We start from the raw sequence: 19,662 nt of genomic DNA, 5'->3' as shown, positions 1-19,662 counted from the left end.
ATATTATTTTTTTACATTAAAAGATTTTATTTCTTAAAACGAAGAAATTTGATTATATTGACAATAAAAAATTGTTTTATATTTTTTAAATATAAAATAAAATAAAGAAATTTCAAATAATATTTTATTATTTTAAATTATGTTCTTTAAAATTAATGTATTAGTCAAATAATTTGAAATTTAATTATATTTTATAATAGTAAAAATTTCTATTATAATATACATATAGTATTTGTCTGCAGTTAAAAATTTTTGAATCTCTCACTGCCTGTGGTGTATAAGCCAATATCCTAAACAATTGGGGAAAAATTGGTTAGCTGGAGATATTAAGGGGGAAAAAATAATGTTGGTCCCAAAAAAATATCCCTCTCACTATTCATACGAAAAAATGGCCCATTACATGCCCAACATAACCAATCTACGCCGGAGCCTAGCAGCTTCGACTCCAACAACTGTCAACTTGGCTAATTACGTCCAACAACACTTCAGGAATTTCACATATGACTGACTCTTTTCGTTGTCTTTCAATATGTAGTTTAAGAGAGTGTTTGGTAAATACACTACTGACTACAAGACAAAGCACAAACTTAGTAAATGTTTGTACGTGTTATATCGCTATGCCAGTAAAGTGGGTGTCATACGTGAAAACTTTCTCGTAGTATTATCAATCATTTCAGCATGGTATGTGTTATTCATAAATTTATCATATTATTATATAAGTTTAATTTTCATGTACTGACTATATATAGAACGTTTTACATAGTCGTAGTGGTTCAAATAAAAGATAGTTATTTTTATTAATATAACATTTGTAATTGGTAATACACGTGTAAAATAATTTTATACTGATAATACATTAAAATTAAATTCTTATTATATATGACCAAATTATAATGTGACATATATCACTAAAAATCCGTCATCAAATTACACCACTAAACTATTAACAAAAAGACGAATCTGAAACTAAAGTAATACACATTTTTAACAATCTCAAACACATAATTATTGATGTAATTGGGATTTTAAAAATTATTTAGTGTGCACGAGAAAAATCATTTTGGAATTTAACTTCGTACAAAAACTAACCGTTGACAAAGGACTTGGTATCCTTCCAAGACAATACAAACAAACAATAACAACAGGACGAGAATACCATACATGCATATAATTAAAGATTAATTAAGGCCAAACACTCAAAAGCTTATTAGGACCATAAAACTGCTACACGACCACGGGATCCAAAAGCAGTGGCGCAATGTGGTCTTTACAGAGTGCACAATCTGTAATTTTATCTCCAAAATTTGCATATAGAAACTCACATATGCGTGCCATGTTAACAATGCAATCAAGGACTGGCCTTGGGATATATTCAATTAACTTGAGGTACTCTTCATTCATATCCTTTCAGTAATTATTGATATCCTTTTTGATGAATTCATGGGCCTCCTCTTCTGAAAAGCCATATTGCTTCATGCAACATTCTACGGCCGAAACAGCATGTTCTCTTTGCTGCTCAAACTACAAATAATTGGTTCAAAATAGGCCTATGATTTAAAAACAGAGATCTAATGATATGTGTACATGCACTTTTTTCTAACCAAATTCAGTGAAATTGCTTAATTATTTATTGGTCTAACAAAAATCACTTATAAGACTATGTTACAAATTAAATAATTGGTCAAATCCAAATTAAAAGTTGAATTATACATATATATCATTGTCAAAAATTATTAAAATATTCCACTAAAAACTTGTGTGTGTAAATTAATCATGACTTTGTTAAATTAATATTGATTCAATTATTTAGGGAAATAAGATACTATAGGCCCATGAATTAGAAAATAATACTTAAGACATAAAATAGTAATAATATTTTATTAGTAGCAAATTGATTTAATTTATATCTATCAACTTAACGTAAAAACTCACGTGCAGTTGAAATTGTTTTTATACGAAGTTTTTAGTTGAAAACCATTAAATAATAATTTAGTCAAATATATCAAATTATATAATAATTTTTAACTAAAAATTTCATATAAAGACAACTGTATATAAATATTCACCATCAACTTAATTATATTATCATACTATTATGCAAAAGTTAATAAATAAAAAAATTTAAAATTATTAAGTTTTTTTTTTTTTTATAACTAGTAGTTCTTTCATTACATCCTTATAAAATTATCAATACCTCAAATAAATTAGTGATTATTTACAACCGATTAAATTAAACTCTATTAGCAATATAACTATTTATAAAAAGTTATTTTATGATATGATAAAAAGAAGCCCTTGCATTAAAAAATATTTTAAATATATAATAATTTATATTATTTTACCTAATAGTTTTGAAAATAAATAATTTTATGAAAAGCTCTCTCCTTTGATATATATATATATCATGAAATTATTTGTTTAACACGTCTTCTTAAATAAGAATTTTTTTTTTTGGATTTTACTTGAATTTCTTTTTATTATTTTTTTTATTTATTTTATGTTATTTTTTTAGAAGATAATAAAGATCAAATTCTAAATTTTTTCGCCATAAAAGTTTTAATACCATATCAACAAATTATTTTAATACCATATCAACAAATTATTTCTTTTCAAAATTTAAGATAATAAAAAAAAGATATGTGAATAATTATATCACAAACAATATACCTTGTGTGAGGCCAAATCATTTGTGAGTCTGGCAATAAGTGACGAAGCTAGTAGGATGAGTGGAATATTATTAGAAACCCAATAAAGAGTTTCTTTGGTTGCAAATTCTCCCAAAGCAATAAACATTACTGTAAGCGGTTCATATCCTGCAGTAACAGATGCAACAACCTTATACTCATCATATGGCGGAATATATCCCTCATGGCACCATCTTGCTTCATCCATGTAACCTTGTGCATAATGAGACAACTGAAGATAAATTAATTGATGAATACTTCATTAAAATGATGATTAATGAATATAATAGTTAATTTAAAATTAAAAAAGTGAGAAATAAAGCCTACGGCCTGTTTGAGACATTGCAATATCAAGTCTGATTCTCCGCTTCCAGCATTTAACTCTATTATTTCATCAACAAGTTCCACAATTGAATTAAAAATCGCCTTAAAGCATTCTGGAAGAGATTCAATGTAACTAATATCCCATCTGAAATACAAAAAGGTTAAAAACTAATTAAGAAAGAAACGTGATCGTGAAATTAAATTATTAAGATAATGACCAAAATAAATATAAACTCATTGATCATGTATAGATCCTTTTTAATTGAGAAATGTAGCAGAATAATATAAAATTGGTCAATTCTTACCTATGGATTGCCTGTGTGAGGAGCTCAAGTTCTTCGATTGTTCCATAGACATCATAAGTATCATCAAAAATAGTCACCCATTGAATCACTTTGGCCACCACCCTTCTAAAAGTAGTATATTTAGGCTCAGAGTTCATAGCAAATGGAAAGAAGTATAACCCAGCTATCCTCTCTCTTGCATAAGGGACCTTTTTCGAAAATTCTAACTTTTCCCACCACCTATAATCGTACAAAAAATTATATCTTTATAGGAGCTTTTTTTCAAATAAAAAAATTCTAATAAAAAGTGCTTAGTTAGATTTAAAATACTTACTTGGTGGCACTACCAACATCTTTCTGATACCATTTTTGTAGCATATTGAAATCTAATTTTGCAAACTTTAGAAGAATTTTATCATGCGTAGAACCTTCTTCGTAAAAAGACATATATGACCTTGCCAATATTCTTGGAATTGCCTTGTGAAAAGGTTGTACTAAGCATTGATTGACTTGATCAGCAAGAGATGGACTCAATTGATTGGTGATGGACTTAAGTTTATTGTATGTGAATTCATGTGCTTCCTCTAATATATCTTCTCCATGAAATCTTAACTGTGCAGCCTCATACAAGCTCCACATTCCTTCAACATCTTGAACAACAATTATTTCATCGAATTCTCCTTCTTTATTCTTGAATTTGTTGAAAACATCTGTATAATTCATATTTATACTAACTAGTGTGAGTCCATAATTAATAATGGTATCTTTTTATATTGTAATTGTATATATAAAAGATAACAAAAATTAGTTTTACATATATACCTGATGAAATGTTATATCCTTTTTGTCGGAACAAACGAAAAAGTAATGCGATAAAATGAAGGTCACGTTCCTCTATAGCAAGATCTTTGTTGGTAAAATCATTGTGAATTTGTACTAATATGCTGTCAATTTCATCTTCAAAATGATAAGATATACTCAAACGTTGAATTGAATCAATTAAACTTAGTCTTTGTAAGATATTATTGTCATTAGAAGACAAATTCATCTTCACTTTTTCTTTATGCATTTGAACTTCTTCTTTCATGATTTCGTTCACTTCCTGCAAATGTTTTCAATTCAATATTTAATTCAAAGGAATGAAAAATTAACAAATAATGAGAGTAGGTCATTTTTCTCTACTATATATGATCAATTATTCAATTTGGTTTAAATTTATTATGATATTTTTTTTTTAGAGATAACAAGAATCGAATTTTAAAATTTTCTATCATAGATATTCTGATATAATATAATGATACTACGATATTTTATCCAAAAATTTAAGTAATAAAAAAATATATATTAAATAATTATATTTCTAACAAAATTATTATATAATAATTTGTTGAAGAAATTATACGTTCGATGTAATTCTTAAATAAAATCAGATGCAAATTAAACTGGTATGTACTAGTAATGTTTTATGTTTCAGTTATTATGCATATCATTTCTCAATTTAATTTGGTTGTTAAATAAATTTTTTAAGTTTTTAATTAGTATTAAAAATAGAAATAAAGCGAATATTTACTAAAGTTGCTTTTCAGTTTTCAGTATGAGTTAACTTCAACAAAGTTATATTATATATTTTTGTTGTTATGAAAAAATATAACGTAAAAGATTGAAAGTTGTGCCATTTTAATAATAAGTAAAGAAGAGTTTTTATTTGTTTGATAAGAAAACAAAAAACGTAAGTTAAAAAATATAAAAGTCAATATTAAAATGAATCTGATTTATTAATTAACTATATAATTATAGAAATGTTTACAAAATGCAGACTAGGCCATTTTAAAACTATGACTCTTTAAAAACTAAAAAAAAAAAAAGAAAATTAACGAGATTATATTTTTTTTTCTCTTTTCAACTTAATTAGGTTATCTTCATTATATTAATAAAAAAAAAACAAATAAAAAAGAAAGAAAGAAAGTATATTATTAAAAAGACAATCCAATGCATAAACATGTTAATGCAAGATTTGAAAAAGGACTTCATCTAAAGAGTATATTATACACAACCTAATATATATAATAATTACTTTTGTAGTTATTTTCACAGTTTGAACTTTGAACTCGATCGTGACTTTGAAATCACATGGAAATAATTCAATCATTACTTTAAAACTCTCTTTTAAAACATATGTATATATAAACTAAGAGTTTAATTTAGATGTATTGGTTGTGTAAAGCATTTTGTATTATTATGTAATCATATTCGTTTTTTTAGATGACCATTCACGCAATCAATATGAAATATGATATGGCATCGCGCAATTAGATGCACATGAAAAATTATTTTATACTGACAGTACATCAAAATTAAATTTATATATTAATTATGTATTTTTTATAACAAAATATGAATTTAATTTTAATGTACTGTCAGTATAAAATACTTTTATACATACATCTAATTACATAACATAATATAATAAAAAAATAATTACTATTTTTTATTAACTGTATAAATAATTATTTAAAAAAATAAATATAATTACACAACTTTACAAAACATTTTATACTCTATATGCATCAAAATTAAACACGACAAAATATATGTCCAAAAATATACAAAAAGTCAAAAAGTTATGGAAATTTTTGGGGTTGCATTTGCATATTAGAAACACAATAATATAGATAACTTCTTTTATACAACTAGGAATCCCATCCATATATATCACTATCATTCTTGTTAAAGCAACTTTACTTAAAACTACTTATAATTTATCCAATTTACACACTACAATACTTACCCAAGCATTATTTTGAGTTTCTGGCGTAGAAGTGATCAGATATATACTATCCCTATTTTGAATATACGTAATAATTCAAAAATTATCACGATAATATATGTATAAGTTTAACAATATACTGATATTTCATCATACAAAATTAAATAAGATACCAAGGATTCAGAATTAGCATATTTTTGAAAAGTATCGTGCCAAATGTTAGGAGCAAAATTTGCAGAGCGTCGCTTTGAGTTAGAAGGGGCAGGTTGACTCGAAGTCATCACTGGAACTGAAGCTGAAAGAGACATGTATAGTATTGGGTAATGAACTATATTAAGACGTTTTTGTTTTTCTTCATAGATTAAGACGTTAAGAACCAATAACTATATAGAATATGGTTCACTCATGCAAAGGGAGATGAGTTCATGTCCCTAGCTGGATGCCCATTCTCGAATGTGAAAAATGTGTGGCCCAAGTGGACAGCTAAGCTATGTACCAACAAGATTCCTTTTTACTGTCTTGTTAAAAAGTGAGTGAATTCTGTAGCCATTCCTCAATTATTAGAGAATTGCATATCCTTTATGAGTTGTTCAATTTTGATTGGAGCAATTCGATTGCATTATCTTGAATAGTGTTAACTATTTTTAACCTTATAAATTAGTTAATTAAATCAAACCACTAAACTATGATAAATTCTTTTTGCAAATTAAAAAATATTTAAATAAATTTCAATTTGTAATTTTAAACTTTTTTTTTTCAAACCACTCGATTCATCAATCAAAAGCTGAAATAGAAAAAGTTATTTAATTAGAAAACTGCAAGTATATATAATAAGAAGTTATTTAATTAATTAAAGTGATTATTAATTATAATGATAATTAATAAACTAATAATAAGAGTAATTAATAAAAACTTACGGCTTGTGTAACATGTTGCAATACTGAGTTTAGTTTCCACCGACATCATTCCTGAAAACCTCTATTTCCATTGAACATTCTACAATCGCATTGAAAACAATTTTAAAGCACTCCGGAAAAAAAATCAATGTAACGAATATCCTATCTGAAAAATAAAAATAAAATTTTAAAAGGTCTAAAAAATCTCGTGAATATACGTTGTCCAATTCATATAGGAATATGTACAGCAAGTAACTGCTAGTAACATGTGGGTAGTGAAAGGCTTAAAAGTATTCGCAATCTTACATCCGATCATTCAATAAGATTTTGTAAGTAGAAATAGTCTCGACTGTTGTGAAATAAAAGATATATATATAATAGAGATGTATAAATAGAAGACTCTAGTATTAAAATAATTAGCTCAATAATAATTTATATATATATAATAATATTATATGTTGTAATGTATATATATATATATATATATATATATATACAAAGATAGAAAGAGAAAGAAGTATTAAAAATAAAGAGAGAGAATCGCATTTGTTTATTGTTACAATCTCAATATAATAAAGATGATTAATATTGCTATTAATATTATATGTAAAGAGTAATAGAAAATAGAATTTAAAATACTTATAAAATAAAAGAAGAGAAAGAATTGTAGTAGAAATATAAGGAGAAGAGTATTTGATTGCAGCATAAAAGAGAGAAGTGATTTTATTATTACTTGCTTGTGTATGAAAAGAAAGGGAGAATGGTGTTTTTGTTGTGTTACATTCACGGAGGTTCACCTCCTATTTATAGGCTTATGGCAGGAAGATTGTCAACCTTCATTTATTTCATTCTCTTTTGAGAATGTAAACTTTATATAGGAAATGGGCATCCACGTCCCATTCCTATCACAACACTCCCCCTTGGATGACCATTTAGGATTATTGCTTCGTTAAAATCTTACTAAAGAAAAACCCAGTGGGAAAAAAAACCTTAGTGAAGGAAAAAGAGTACAATATCCTTTAGTGATAGGGACTGCCTCATTAAAAACCTTGTCAAGAAAAACCCAATGGGAAAAAACCTGACCAAGGGAAAAAGAGTACAGTCTCCCCCTCTTGTCGACATCAGTTGATGTCTCGAAATCGGCGCATCCCAATCTCATGTACCAATCTTTCAAAGGAGGATTTTGGGAGTGACTTCGTGAATAAATCTGCCAGATTGTCACTTGAACGGATCTGTTGGACATCAATTGTCCCTTGATTTTGAAGGTCATGAGTGAAGAAGAATTTAGGAGAAATATGCTTTGTTCTATCACCTTTGATGTATCCACCCTTAAGTTGAGCAATGCATGCTGTATTATCTTCAAACAGGACAGTTGGAGCTATCTTATGATCAATCAGTCCACATGATGACAGAATATATTGAATCAGACTCCTCAGCCAAAAACACTCGCGACTAGCTTCATGAATCGCCAGTATTTCAGCAAGATTAGAGGAGGTTGCTGCTATCGTCTGTTTCGTGGACCTCCATGATATAGCTGTACCACCATATGTGAATAGGTATCCTGTTTGAGACCTCCTTTTATATGGATCAGACAGGTATCCGACATCTGCATAGCCAACTAGTTGTGACTTGGATCCATAGGGATAAAACAATCCCATATCAACCGTCCCATGAAGATATCAAAAGATTTGTTTGATTCCACTCCAATGTCTTCTGGTTGGAGAGGAACTATATCTTGCTAGTAAATTCACAGCAAATGATATATCGGGTCGCGTATTATTAGCAAGATACATTAGCGCTCCAATGGCACTAAGATATGGTACTTCAGGACCAAGAATATCTTCATTTTCTTCTTTAGGACGGAATTGATCCTTTTTCACATCCAAAGATCTTACGATCATTGGGGTACTTAATGGATGTGACTTACCCATATAAAATCTTTTCAAGATCTTTTCTGTGTATGTTGTTTGATGAATAAAGATCCCACTTTTTATATGCTTGATATGCAGGCCGAGACAAAATTTAGTCTTTCCAAGATCTTTCATCTCAAACTCTTCTTTTAGAATTTTTATAATTATTGGAATCTCTTCAGGAGTCCCAATGATATTTAAATCATCAACGTACACAGCAATTATAACGAATCCAGATGCAGATTTCTTTATAAAAACACACGGACAGATATCATCATTCTTGAATCCGTTTTTGGCCAAATACTCAGTAAGACGATTATACCACATTTGTCCAGATTGCTTTAGACCATATAAAGATCTTTGCAATTTGACTGAGTATAACCCTTGCGAATATTCATTGGATGGTTTGGATATCTTTAGTCCTTCAGGGACTTTCATATAGATATCCTGATCTAATGAGCCGTACAAATAGGCTGTTACCACATCCATTAAATGCATATGCAATTTATGATATGCAGATAAACTGACCAAATAGCGCAATGTTATCGCATCCACTACAGGGGAATACGTTTCTTCATAATCTATACCGGGCCTTTGTGAAAAACCTTGTGCCACAAGTCGAGCTTTGTAGCGCACAACTTCATTTTTCTCATTTCGTTTTCTCACAAATACCCACTTATATTCAACAGGTTTTACATCTTTAGGTGTACGGACTACAGGTCCAAAGACTTCACGTTTTGCAAGTGAGTCTAATTCAGCCTTCATGGCTTCTTTCCATTTTGGCCAATCATTCCTTTGTCGACATTCTTCGACTGATCTTGGCTCAAGATCCTTACTTTCATGCATGATATCTAATGCCACATTATATGCAAATATTTCATTGACAATTGTCTTATTTCGGTCCCATTTCTCTCCTGTAAAGACATAATTTATCGAGATCTCGTCATTTTCACAATTTTCAGGTACCTGAACGTCTTCTGGCGTTATATCAGAATTTTGGATAACTGCCGGTGTCTTTACTATGTCTTTTTCAACAGGAATATTATTTACCTCTTTTCTCTTTCGAGGATTTTTATCTTTGGAACCGACATGCCTGCCACGCTTCTGGCGTGTATTTGCTTCCATGGCTATTTGTCCTACTGGGACATCAATTCGAATTGGGGCATTTTCCGCCCTGCCACGCTTCTGGCGTGAATTTGCTTCAGTGGCTACTTGTCCTATTGGGACGTCAATTCGAATTGAGGCATTTTCCGCTGGTATGTAAGATTTGGTTATCCTTTTTGTATCGGAAAATGCATCAGGCAATTCATTATCTATTCTTTGCAAATGTATAATCTTTTGAACTTCCAGTTCACATTGCCCTGATCGAGGATCTAAATGCATCAACGATGATGCATTCCAATTAAGTTCCTTTTCAGGAAGCTTATTCTCTCCCCCTAATGTTGGAAATTTTGATTCATCAAAATGACAATCCGCAAACCGGGCTTTAAACACATCGCCAGTTTGTATCTCAAGATACCTCACTATAGAGGGAGAATCATATCCAACATATATTCCCAATTTTCTTTGGGGTCCCATTTTGGTGCGATTAGGTGGTGCAATAGGAACATATATCGCACACCCAAATATTCTTAAATGGGAAACATTTGGCTGCTGGCCAAAAGCTAATTGCATAGGAGAGAATTGATGATAACTCGTTGGCCTCAAACGAATAAGTGCTGCGGCATGTAAAATAGCATGCCCCCAAACCGAGGTTGGGAGATTTGTTCTCATAAGCAAGGGTCTAGCAATTAATTGGAGGCGCTTAATAAGTGATTCTGCTAACCCATTTTGCGTGTGAACATAAGCTACTGGATGTTCAACACTTATTCCATTAGCCATACAATAAGCATCAAAAGCTTGGGAAGTAAATTCACCAGCATTATCAAGACGAATTGCTTTGATTGGATTTTCTGGAAATTGTGCTTTTAATCGAATAATTTGAGCCAATAATCTCGCAAACGCCAGGTTGCGAGAAGATAATAAGCACACATGTGACAATCTCGAAGATGCGTCTATTAGGAACATAAAATATCTAAAAGATCCACATGGTGGATGAATAGGTCCACATATATCACCTTGAATCCTTTCCAGGAATTCACGAGACTCAAATCCAATCTTTACTGGTGATGGCCTTAAAATTAACTTTTCTTGAGAACATGCAGCACAACAAAATTCACTAGTTTTAAGAATCTTCTGGTTCTTTAGTGAATGTCCATGAGAGTTTTCAATAATTCTTCTCATCATGGTTGTTCCCGGATGACCCAATCGGTCGTGCCAAGTTATGAATTCATTTGGGCTAATAAACTTCTGGTTTACAGTGGCATGTGATTCAATTGCACTAATCTTGGTATAATACAACCCAGATGAAAGTGAGGGTAATTTTTCTAATATAACTTTCTTATTTGAATCATGAGTTGTGATACATAAATACTCATGATTTCCCTCATTCATCGTCTCAACATGATATCCATTTCGGCGAATATCTTTGAAACTCAACAAGTTCCTCAGAGACTTGGTAGATAATAGTGCATTATTTATTATAAATTTTGTTCCTCCAGGAAACAAAATTATAGCTCTTCCGGAGCCTTCTATCACATTGCCTGAGCCAATAATAGTGTTAACATATTCCTCTTTTGGCACAAGATGGGTAAAATATATATCACTTTTGAGAATAGTGTGCGAACTTGCACTATCCGCAAGACATACATCTTCATTACATATCCTTGCCATTCTTCAAAAACAAATAATAATAAAATGAGTAGTATGCACAGTTAAATTGAATACATGATCAGAATTATTTTTCTAAGAAACATTGTACATAAAATAATGTCATATACTAAAATTTTATTTTAAAATTTGACACATTTAATAATTTCAAAATTCATATTAATATTTCATTATTTATGTACATCACATTTGAAACTTAAATACATAGAAAATAAAACTTAACAATAAATTTTTTTTACATTATTTATTTACATAGATACTTCACAATTTCACATATTAAACTATTCCATCATTGATCAAATGACCAATATTTCCTTCAGGGTCCTCAAAGAAATCAGATACATCATAATGAGTGGTGGAGTTCTCAGCATCATTTGAAACAAAATTTGTTTCCTTTCCTTTGTCGTTCTTTTTCAAAGATGTCTGGTAAAGATCGACTAGGTGCCTTGGGGTACGACAGGTACGTGACCAATGGCCCTTTCCACCACAGCGGAAACATTTCTCCTCGGTTGATTTATTCTGCCCGATATTCCTTTCTTTGTCCTACTTCTGGTAAGATCCTCTCTTTTGAACATAATTCTTTTTCCTTCCATAATTTTTCTTGTTATTAAAAGCTTGCCATTTACCTCTTCTAGGGTAACGATTTGCCGCATTTACTTCAGGAAATGGGGTGGCGCCAGCTGGGCGCGCTTCATGATTTTTCAATAATAACTCATTGTTGCGTTCGGCAACAAGAAGGCAAGAAATTAACTCAGAATATTTCTTAAACCCTTTCTCTCGATACTGCTGCTGCAGGAGCACATTCGAGGCATGGAAGGTTGAGAAAGTTTTCTCCAACATATCATGATCAGTTATTTTTTCCCCACACAATTTCATTCGTGAGGTGATTCGAAACATTGTAGAATTATATTCATTTATAGATTTAAAATCTTGTAAACGCAAATGCGTCCATTCATATCGGGCCTGAGGAAGTATCACCGTTTTCTGATGATTATACCTTTCTTCAAGGTCTTTCCAAAGATCTGCAGGATCTTTTAATGTAAGATATTCATTTTTCAATCCTTCGTCAAGATGACGACGGAGAAAAATCATGGCTTTGGCTTTATCCTTCTGGGATGCATTATTTTCAGCCTTAATGGTATCTCCAAGATCCATTGAATCAAGATGGATTTCAGCATTTAGTATCCATGATAAATAATTGTTTCCAGATATATCAAGAGCATTGAATTCAAGATGAGAGAGCTTCGACATAATGAAAATTTGTTACCTGAGTCTTCCTAAAAATTTGATCAGAGTCTCGTGCTGATAACGTGTTGTGAAATAAAAGATATATATATATATATATATATATATATATATATATATATAATAGAGATGTATAAATAGAAGACTCTAGTATTAAAATAATTAGCTCAATAATAATTTATATATATATATATATATATATATATATATATATATAATAATATTATATGTTGTAATGTATATATATATATATATACAAAGATAGAAAGAAGTATTAAAAATAGAGAGAGAATCGCATTTGTTTATTGTTACAATCTCAATATAATAAAGATGATTAATATTGCTATTAATATTATATGTAAAGAGTAATAGAAAATAGAATTTAAAATACTTATAAAATAAAAGAAGAGAAAAAATTGTAGTAGAAATATAAGGAGAAGAGTATTTGATTGCAGCATAAAAGAGAGAAGTGATTTTATTATTACTTGCTTGTGTATGAAAAGAAAGGGAGAATGGTGTTTTTGTTGTGTTACATTCACGGAGGTTCACCTCCTATTTATAGGCTTATGGAAGGAAGATTGTCAACCTTCATTTATTTCATTCTCTTTTGAGAATGTAAACTTTATATAGAAAATGGGCATCCACGTCCCATTCCTATCACAACATCGACCACATTAAACTCTGAATTGTTAAACTCTGAATTATTCCTATCATATAGTGTCATTCTGAAACATCTCGATATTTTTGAATTTGTTTTTGTTGCTTTCATAAGTAACGGACTAAATTGTTGATCTGTCTCTAATTGTGTCTTAATTTTTCTTCTCTTATAAATAAAGAGCTCTGCTATTTTTTTATAAGTGAATTTTATCAAGGAACAAATTGAAAGGTTCTTGACACCCTTGAATATTGAATCAACACACTCAAAAATATTTGTAGTCATATGATCGAATTTATAATCCTTATTTTGGTGCTGAATCCACTTTTCATATTCCATTCTGTTGGTCCGGTGGGTCACACATTGTCAGGTCTTTAATTCAAAGAATGTTAAACCATAATTAAATTCGACTTCAATCTTCGTATAAAAAAACTAGCATTAACTAAAAATTTAATATATAAATAGCATTTTTGTGATATATTTAATATATGCATGTAGCCGTCGACTACTGGCGCAAGATAATATAAACGAATGTAGAATAGATTCTGTCATAATATCATTATTTTTTTTATTATGTATTATTTTTAAATTATTATAAGAAATAAAATAATAAAATAAATAATAATTTAAAATATATATAAGAAAGAAATGGTATTATCAAATTCAAAAGTGTCCACAATACCGTTCTCCAAATAAATGTTATATAGTCAGAAAAACAAAAAAATGTCATATCTATATCTTAAAAATAAGATTTGTTCATTTTTTATCCAATCAAAATCTCAATAATTAAAAAAAGGTGAAGTATTGTTTTTTATTTTATTTCTCTCTCAATAATGTTTCTATATTTGTGTTCAGATATACTTACAAAATACTACAGCTTTAATTTGGTTTAATACTTTGTACTTGTTTTTGTACTACGTATACTCTACCCTTGTGTTAGTCATTAATGAAATGATGGAGAATACCAAACTTTTGTTATCCCCTCTTTAATATATTGAATGCATGAATTTGTTTGTATTCTGATAGATAAAGAATTTGTTTTTGCAATTGATGTTCGGACAGAACACATACAATTAGTAACCTAAAGATAAAAGTAAACGGGATTTAAATATCACAAGTATATACCACAGTCCTAAATATTATAAGTACTCAATTGAAATGTAGACTAACTAAAATGTTACAAGTGGAAAAGCTGAACGTAATATATTTGTATCATGAATCCATTCTTTTTAAAATCTTATGGTGATAAAAAAATTATACAAATGATTATATCTTTAATTAGTATATTTTTTTAAGTAAGTATAATTGTGTAAATATTTTTGTAATTTTTTATTAGTCTTATACTAATTTTTTTTAAAATTAACATATAAAAATTGAATTCTAAACTTTTAAATCATAGAAAATTTGATATTATATTATGAAACTATTTTTTGTAAAAATTTAAAATTAATATAATAGAACACATAAATAATTATATTTCTCATAATTTAAGAAAAAATTATAAAAAATTTCTTTAATTGATTAGCAAGAGATGAACCCAATCTGTCGGTGGTGCAACCAAGTTAAGGAATTAACCTTTCATTGCTTCTAGGAGTGCACAGAATCGAAAGATATTTGGCAAACAACAAATTTTTTCGCACTAGACCAGCAAGAAGAAACCTAGAAATGGTGGATGCGACTGGAAAATGAGTTGAGAAGAAATGAAGCAACTAAAGAAAGAAGAGAACTCGCACAAATATTACCTGGCAGATTTGGAAAGTCCGAAATATTTTCATCTTTGAAGGCCGTCAAATCCCCCCATCTGAGGTCTTGGCAGTAGTTCGGAGGGCTATGGAAGAACGTCAAAGAAGATGAAAGCCTCACTTTTCCTTTTCTTTTCTTACATTAAGATATGTATTAGAATATTGGTGGATCTATCCATCTTCTATTCTTGTCTGTAGTACATTTTAGACCATCCATTTTCATTAATGAAAATCAAATCCTACCATTGAAAAAAAAAAAAAGAGATGGACTCAATTGATTAATGATAGACTTAAGTTTATTGTATGTGAATTTATGTGCTTCCTCTAATATATTTTTTCATAAACTCTTAACTGTGCAGCCTGTTGAGTTAAAAAATTAACTAAATTAATTTGATGATGACAAACATTATTTTTTTAATACAATAAATACCCAATCAGTTTTGATTGAATTTGATTAAGTGTTGCAGGCTAAAGAAAGAATGTTGCAGCAGCCCAATAGGAAGGAAATCAAACCAAAATCAAAGTGGACTAACAAAGCACTAAAAGCCCAAAGTTGTTAAGTAAAAGAATCACGTGGGCTGAACTAGAAAAGAGCCAACCCAAACCCGAATTAATCTCACTCAAAGCTGATCCCTCCAAAGTGCTTCCACCAAAGCCAACGTTCCTTTTTTTATTTTCGGTCGGAACTCAGAGAAGAGAAAGAAAGCTTCGTTCCTAAGTCATTCACCAAAGAAGAAAGAAAGAGAAGGGTTAAGCAAAAAGGTTGAAGTCTAATCATCTAAATCCAACCATATCAAGCTAGGTCAGAAGTTAAAGGTGATTCATTTCCTTTTGCATGCATCTTACTTTCTTCCCTCCTTCTCCAACTCTCTACTACTTCATTTTGAGACATATGGAGAAAGTGATTTCTGAAACACACTGCTGTAAATCAAAGACCAAGATTGTTTCTTGGGGACAAAGTAGTATCTCAAGAGTTCAGATATGGAATTGCCATTGAAAACTTTTCTTCTTTGCTGTTCTGAGGCACTCGGTCAAGAGAAAGAGATCTATTTCAAAATTTCAAATTGGGGATTAATGGAAGAAAGTGAAAGGCTAAGTTAGTAGCACACAGATCGAGGAGTTGACTTGGTAGAGAGCAACTCAGCAACATGCAATGAGATAAAAATAAAATTTTTTCATCATTTTGAAGCTAAGGAGAGAGAACCAGGGTTTGAAGTTCATGTTCTGAGAAGTCTTCTTTGAGAGAGTTCATCAACTTGGACAGTGCTTTCTATCAAAAGAGAATTCCTCTAGAATGAGGAACGAAATCAAAGTTAAGCAAATCTGGTTCATCGCATAGCAATAGAGGCTGTTGAAGTATTAATCTCCTTCAGTTTTTACAGATTGTAATTTATTTTTCAATGTATATCTTTATGTAATTTTTTGAGAGGTAAAAGGCTGAAAGAGAGAGCTTATGAAAAAGCCAAAGAGTGAAAAACTCCGAGTGATACACTTGAGTGTAAAGGCTAGAGTGATTTCAGATTTCTTTAGGTTGATTTTGTGTCTTGTATCTTGTACCAGTGAGGTACCCCTTTCTTAGTTGGGTAAGCACTAAGAGTGAAGAGTTAGATATTAGCATAACCAAGTCAAGTTAGGTTAGAACTTGAGAGTGAAAGGATTGTGTCAATCTTGTGGAATTAGTGTATGTAATACTTTAATTATAGTGGAAATTCCATCACTGTTGTGGTAGAGATTGGATGTAGGTTGCATTGCACAAGGCAACTGAATCAGGATACATGATGGTATCAGCTTCTTTCTTCCCTTCTCTGTTATATTTTCAAATATTCATAAGACAAAATAAAATTGTCTCATAAATTTTTCGCTGCTGAATTCAAACAGAATCTTAGTATAAGTTTATAAGTTAAGCCTTATTTCATTAAACTAAAAGAAGGTCATAGATTCAACCCCCTTCTCTAAACCTTCTACAGCCTTCACAGCCTCATACAAACTCCACATTCCTTTAACATCTTGAACAACAATTATTTCATTGAATTCTCCTTTTTTATTCTTGAATTTGTTGAAAACATCTGTATAATTCATATTTATACTAACTAAGTGTGAATCCATAATTAATAATTGGTATCTTTTTATATTGTAATTATATATATAAAAGATAAAAAAATTAGTTCTATATGTACTAATATTCTGTCAATCTCATTTTCAAAATGATAAGATATACTCAATCGTTGAATTGAATCAATTAAGCTTAGTCTTTGTAAGATATTATTGCCACTAGAAGACAAATTCATCTTCACTTTTTCTTTATGCATTTGAACTTCTTGTTTCATGAAACTTCTTGTTTCATGATTTCGTTCACTTTCTGCAAATGTTTTCAATTTAATATTTAATTTAAAGGAATGAAAAATTAACAAATGATGAGAGTAGGTCATTTCTCTCTACATATGATCAACTATTCAATTTGGTCTAAATTTATTATGATATTTTTTTTAGAAATAAGAAGAATCGAACTCTAAAATTTTTTTATCATAGATATTCTGATATAATGTAATGATATTAAGATATTTTATCTAAAAATTTAAGCAAATAAAAAAAATATATAAATGATTATATTTTTTTATGTGTTTTGTAAGAAATCTTAAATTGTACATACTAGATAGAAAAGAAATTTAAAATAAGATGCACCGAAAATGAGTCAGAGATCTTAACCTGTAAAGCCTTTAGTTGTGCTGTTATGTCTCTCAACTTCATGATATGCTCACGCTAGTAAGTCTCATAGATGACAATTGTGCCATTAGGGTGCTTGCAAGTGTCTTACTAGAAGACTCAAATTGTTCATCAATAGCCTTCATGTAATTCTTGACATTTTCGTAATCAGAAATTGAACCTAGGATACTAGTTGAGATACGAGACTTCATGAATATCATACTTAAACGGTTGGATTTCTCCCACCGTTCGTATAATGCTACATCAGCTCGAGTTGTAAATTCCGTTAAATTAGTAAATAATTAGTCAATAAATTAATTTTTAATAAATAAAATTAGGAATGTGAATATTATATTAAATTAGGATAGAGCTCATCAAAACAAAAAATTTTAACACTAATTTCGAAGAATTCGACCCAAGATTGGATCGAATAGGCCAAACCGATTGAACTGGGCCCAAACTGGGCCCACTGGACCAACCTTTAAATGAACCAAAGCTCATTTTCTCCTCCAAATGCAACAGAAACAGTGTTCAATGCAGCAATGGAGGATAAGGGTACGAAACCCTTACGTTAATTTCAAAACGCCGTAACTTTCCAATCCAAGCTTCGATCGCCGCACCGTTTGCGGCCACGCGACCACCGCGTCGAGCTTTATGTTTCTACTGGAACAATTTCATAGGTAACTCACTTAATTTTTCTCAGTCACTCCTTCCCCCAATGTTCAAAAATTATGTGGAGGTATTGAATTTCTTTGCTTTTTGATTTTTAGGATCCAATTAGCTTGAGAAAAACGTTCACTCTTACTTATACGAAGCTTGGATAAAGTGAGGATACCATAAATCCTATTTAATTTACTGAATTTATGCCTTGGGTATTAAATTGGGTATATATGTATTATGAATGTGCATTAGGTTGTGAATAAATAATTGGAGCTTGAAATTGTGGATATTAGAATTTGGAGGAAGCTGAACACTAGTGTTTTGTTGAAGTTTTTGGGGCTGTGTTTGTTTTAATAAGTTGCCTTGATCACTATGAGAAAATTGGCCAAGGTATGGTTTAGGTTTCGCGCATTTAATATATAATATTCTGTGAAAACTTAGGCTAGATGACCATAGGATAAGCTGGAACACACGAAAATGTACAATGCTTAGTATCCTTGATATTTATCATGTTATTTGGTTATGTGATGGAGATTGTTGTTATATTGATGTTAGTATGGAACATGGTTGCGTTGGTGATTATATGATTACATACATATTGAATGAGAGCATGATGGAGTTGTTGAAATGTGAGATTGTGTAATGTTAATGAATGATGGTTGATAAAATGGTGTATAGTTTTGTTGCTGGCATATTGTGTTGATATTGGCAGGTTTGGTGATGAATAGAATGGAGATTTTGAATGAAAATAAAGTTTAAGGAGTTTTACAAAATTTGGTTTTGGGCCGAACTTCGGCGAGCTATAACTTGGCTTCCAGACCCTCAATTTGTTTCTAACTTGTTTTAAATGAAAATTGGGTTGTTTATGCCGTTCGAAGAACGGATGAAAAATTATTTAAAATGATTAAGTTATGTGCGTCGGAAGTTTGGTTAGAAATTATGTAATTCTGTAGCTTTCTGCCTAATTAGATTATTGGAAAAACATACGTCCACGCATACGCGTGGCCCATGTAACACCCTAAT

At 30.1% G+C, this 19,662-nt stretch overlaps 1 protein-coding gene across 2 annotated transcripts; it reads right to left on the bottom strand.

The window, feature by feature from the left end:
* Positions 1-981: 981 nt before the first annotated feature.
* On the bottom strand, positions 982-6,404 carry LOC107610668 (putative sesquiterpene synthase). Of its 2 annotated transcripts, XM_088496919.1 has the most exons (7): positions 6,233-6,404; positions 4,115-4,394; positions 3,627-4,002; positions 3,314-3,532; positions 3,012-3,153; positions 2,668-2,916; positions 982-1,521 (listed from the first exon to the last, which is right to left on the bottom strand). In XM_088496919.1, the coding sequence occupies exons 1-7, from the start codon at positions 6,365-6,367 to the stop codon at positions 1,408-1,410; spliced, it is 1,515 nt and encodes a 504-aa protein (XP_088353045.1). In that variant the 5' UTR covers positions 6,368-6,404; the 3' UTR covers positions 982-1,407. The 2 variants fall into 2 exon arrangements, with proteins under 2 accessions (XP_088353045.1, XP_088353046.1); XM_088496920.1 differs by lacking the exons at positions 4,115-4,394; positions 6,233-6,404 and having other exon boundaries at positions 3,627-4,015.
* Between the last annotated feature and the right edge of the window lie 13,258 nt (positions 6,405-19,662).

The sequence above is a fragment of the Arachis ipaensis genome, chromosome B8 (assembly GCF_059453495.1).
Source record: "Arachis ipaensis isolate K30076 ecotype BB chromosome B8, ASM5945349v1, whole genome shotgun sequence".
NCBI lineage: Eukaryota > Viridiplantae > Streptophyta > Magnoliopsida > Fabales > Fabaceae > Arachis > Arachis ipaensis.
The sequence above is the reverse complement of the archived record's forward strand: the minus strand, read 5'-3'. Positions and strand labels throughout refer to the sequence as shown.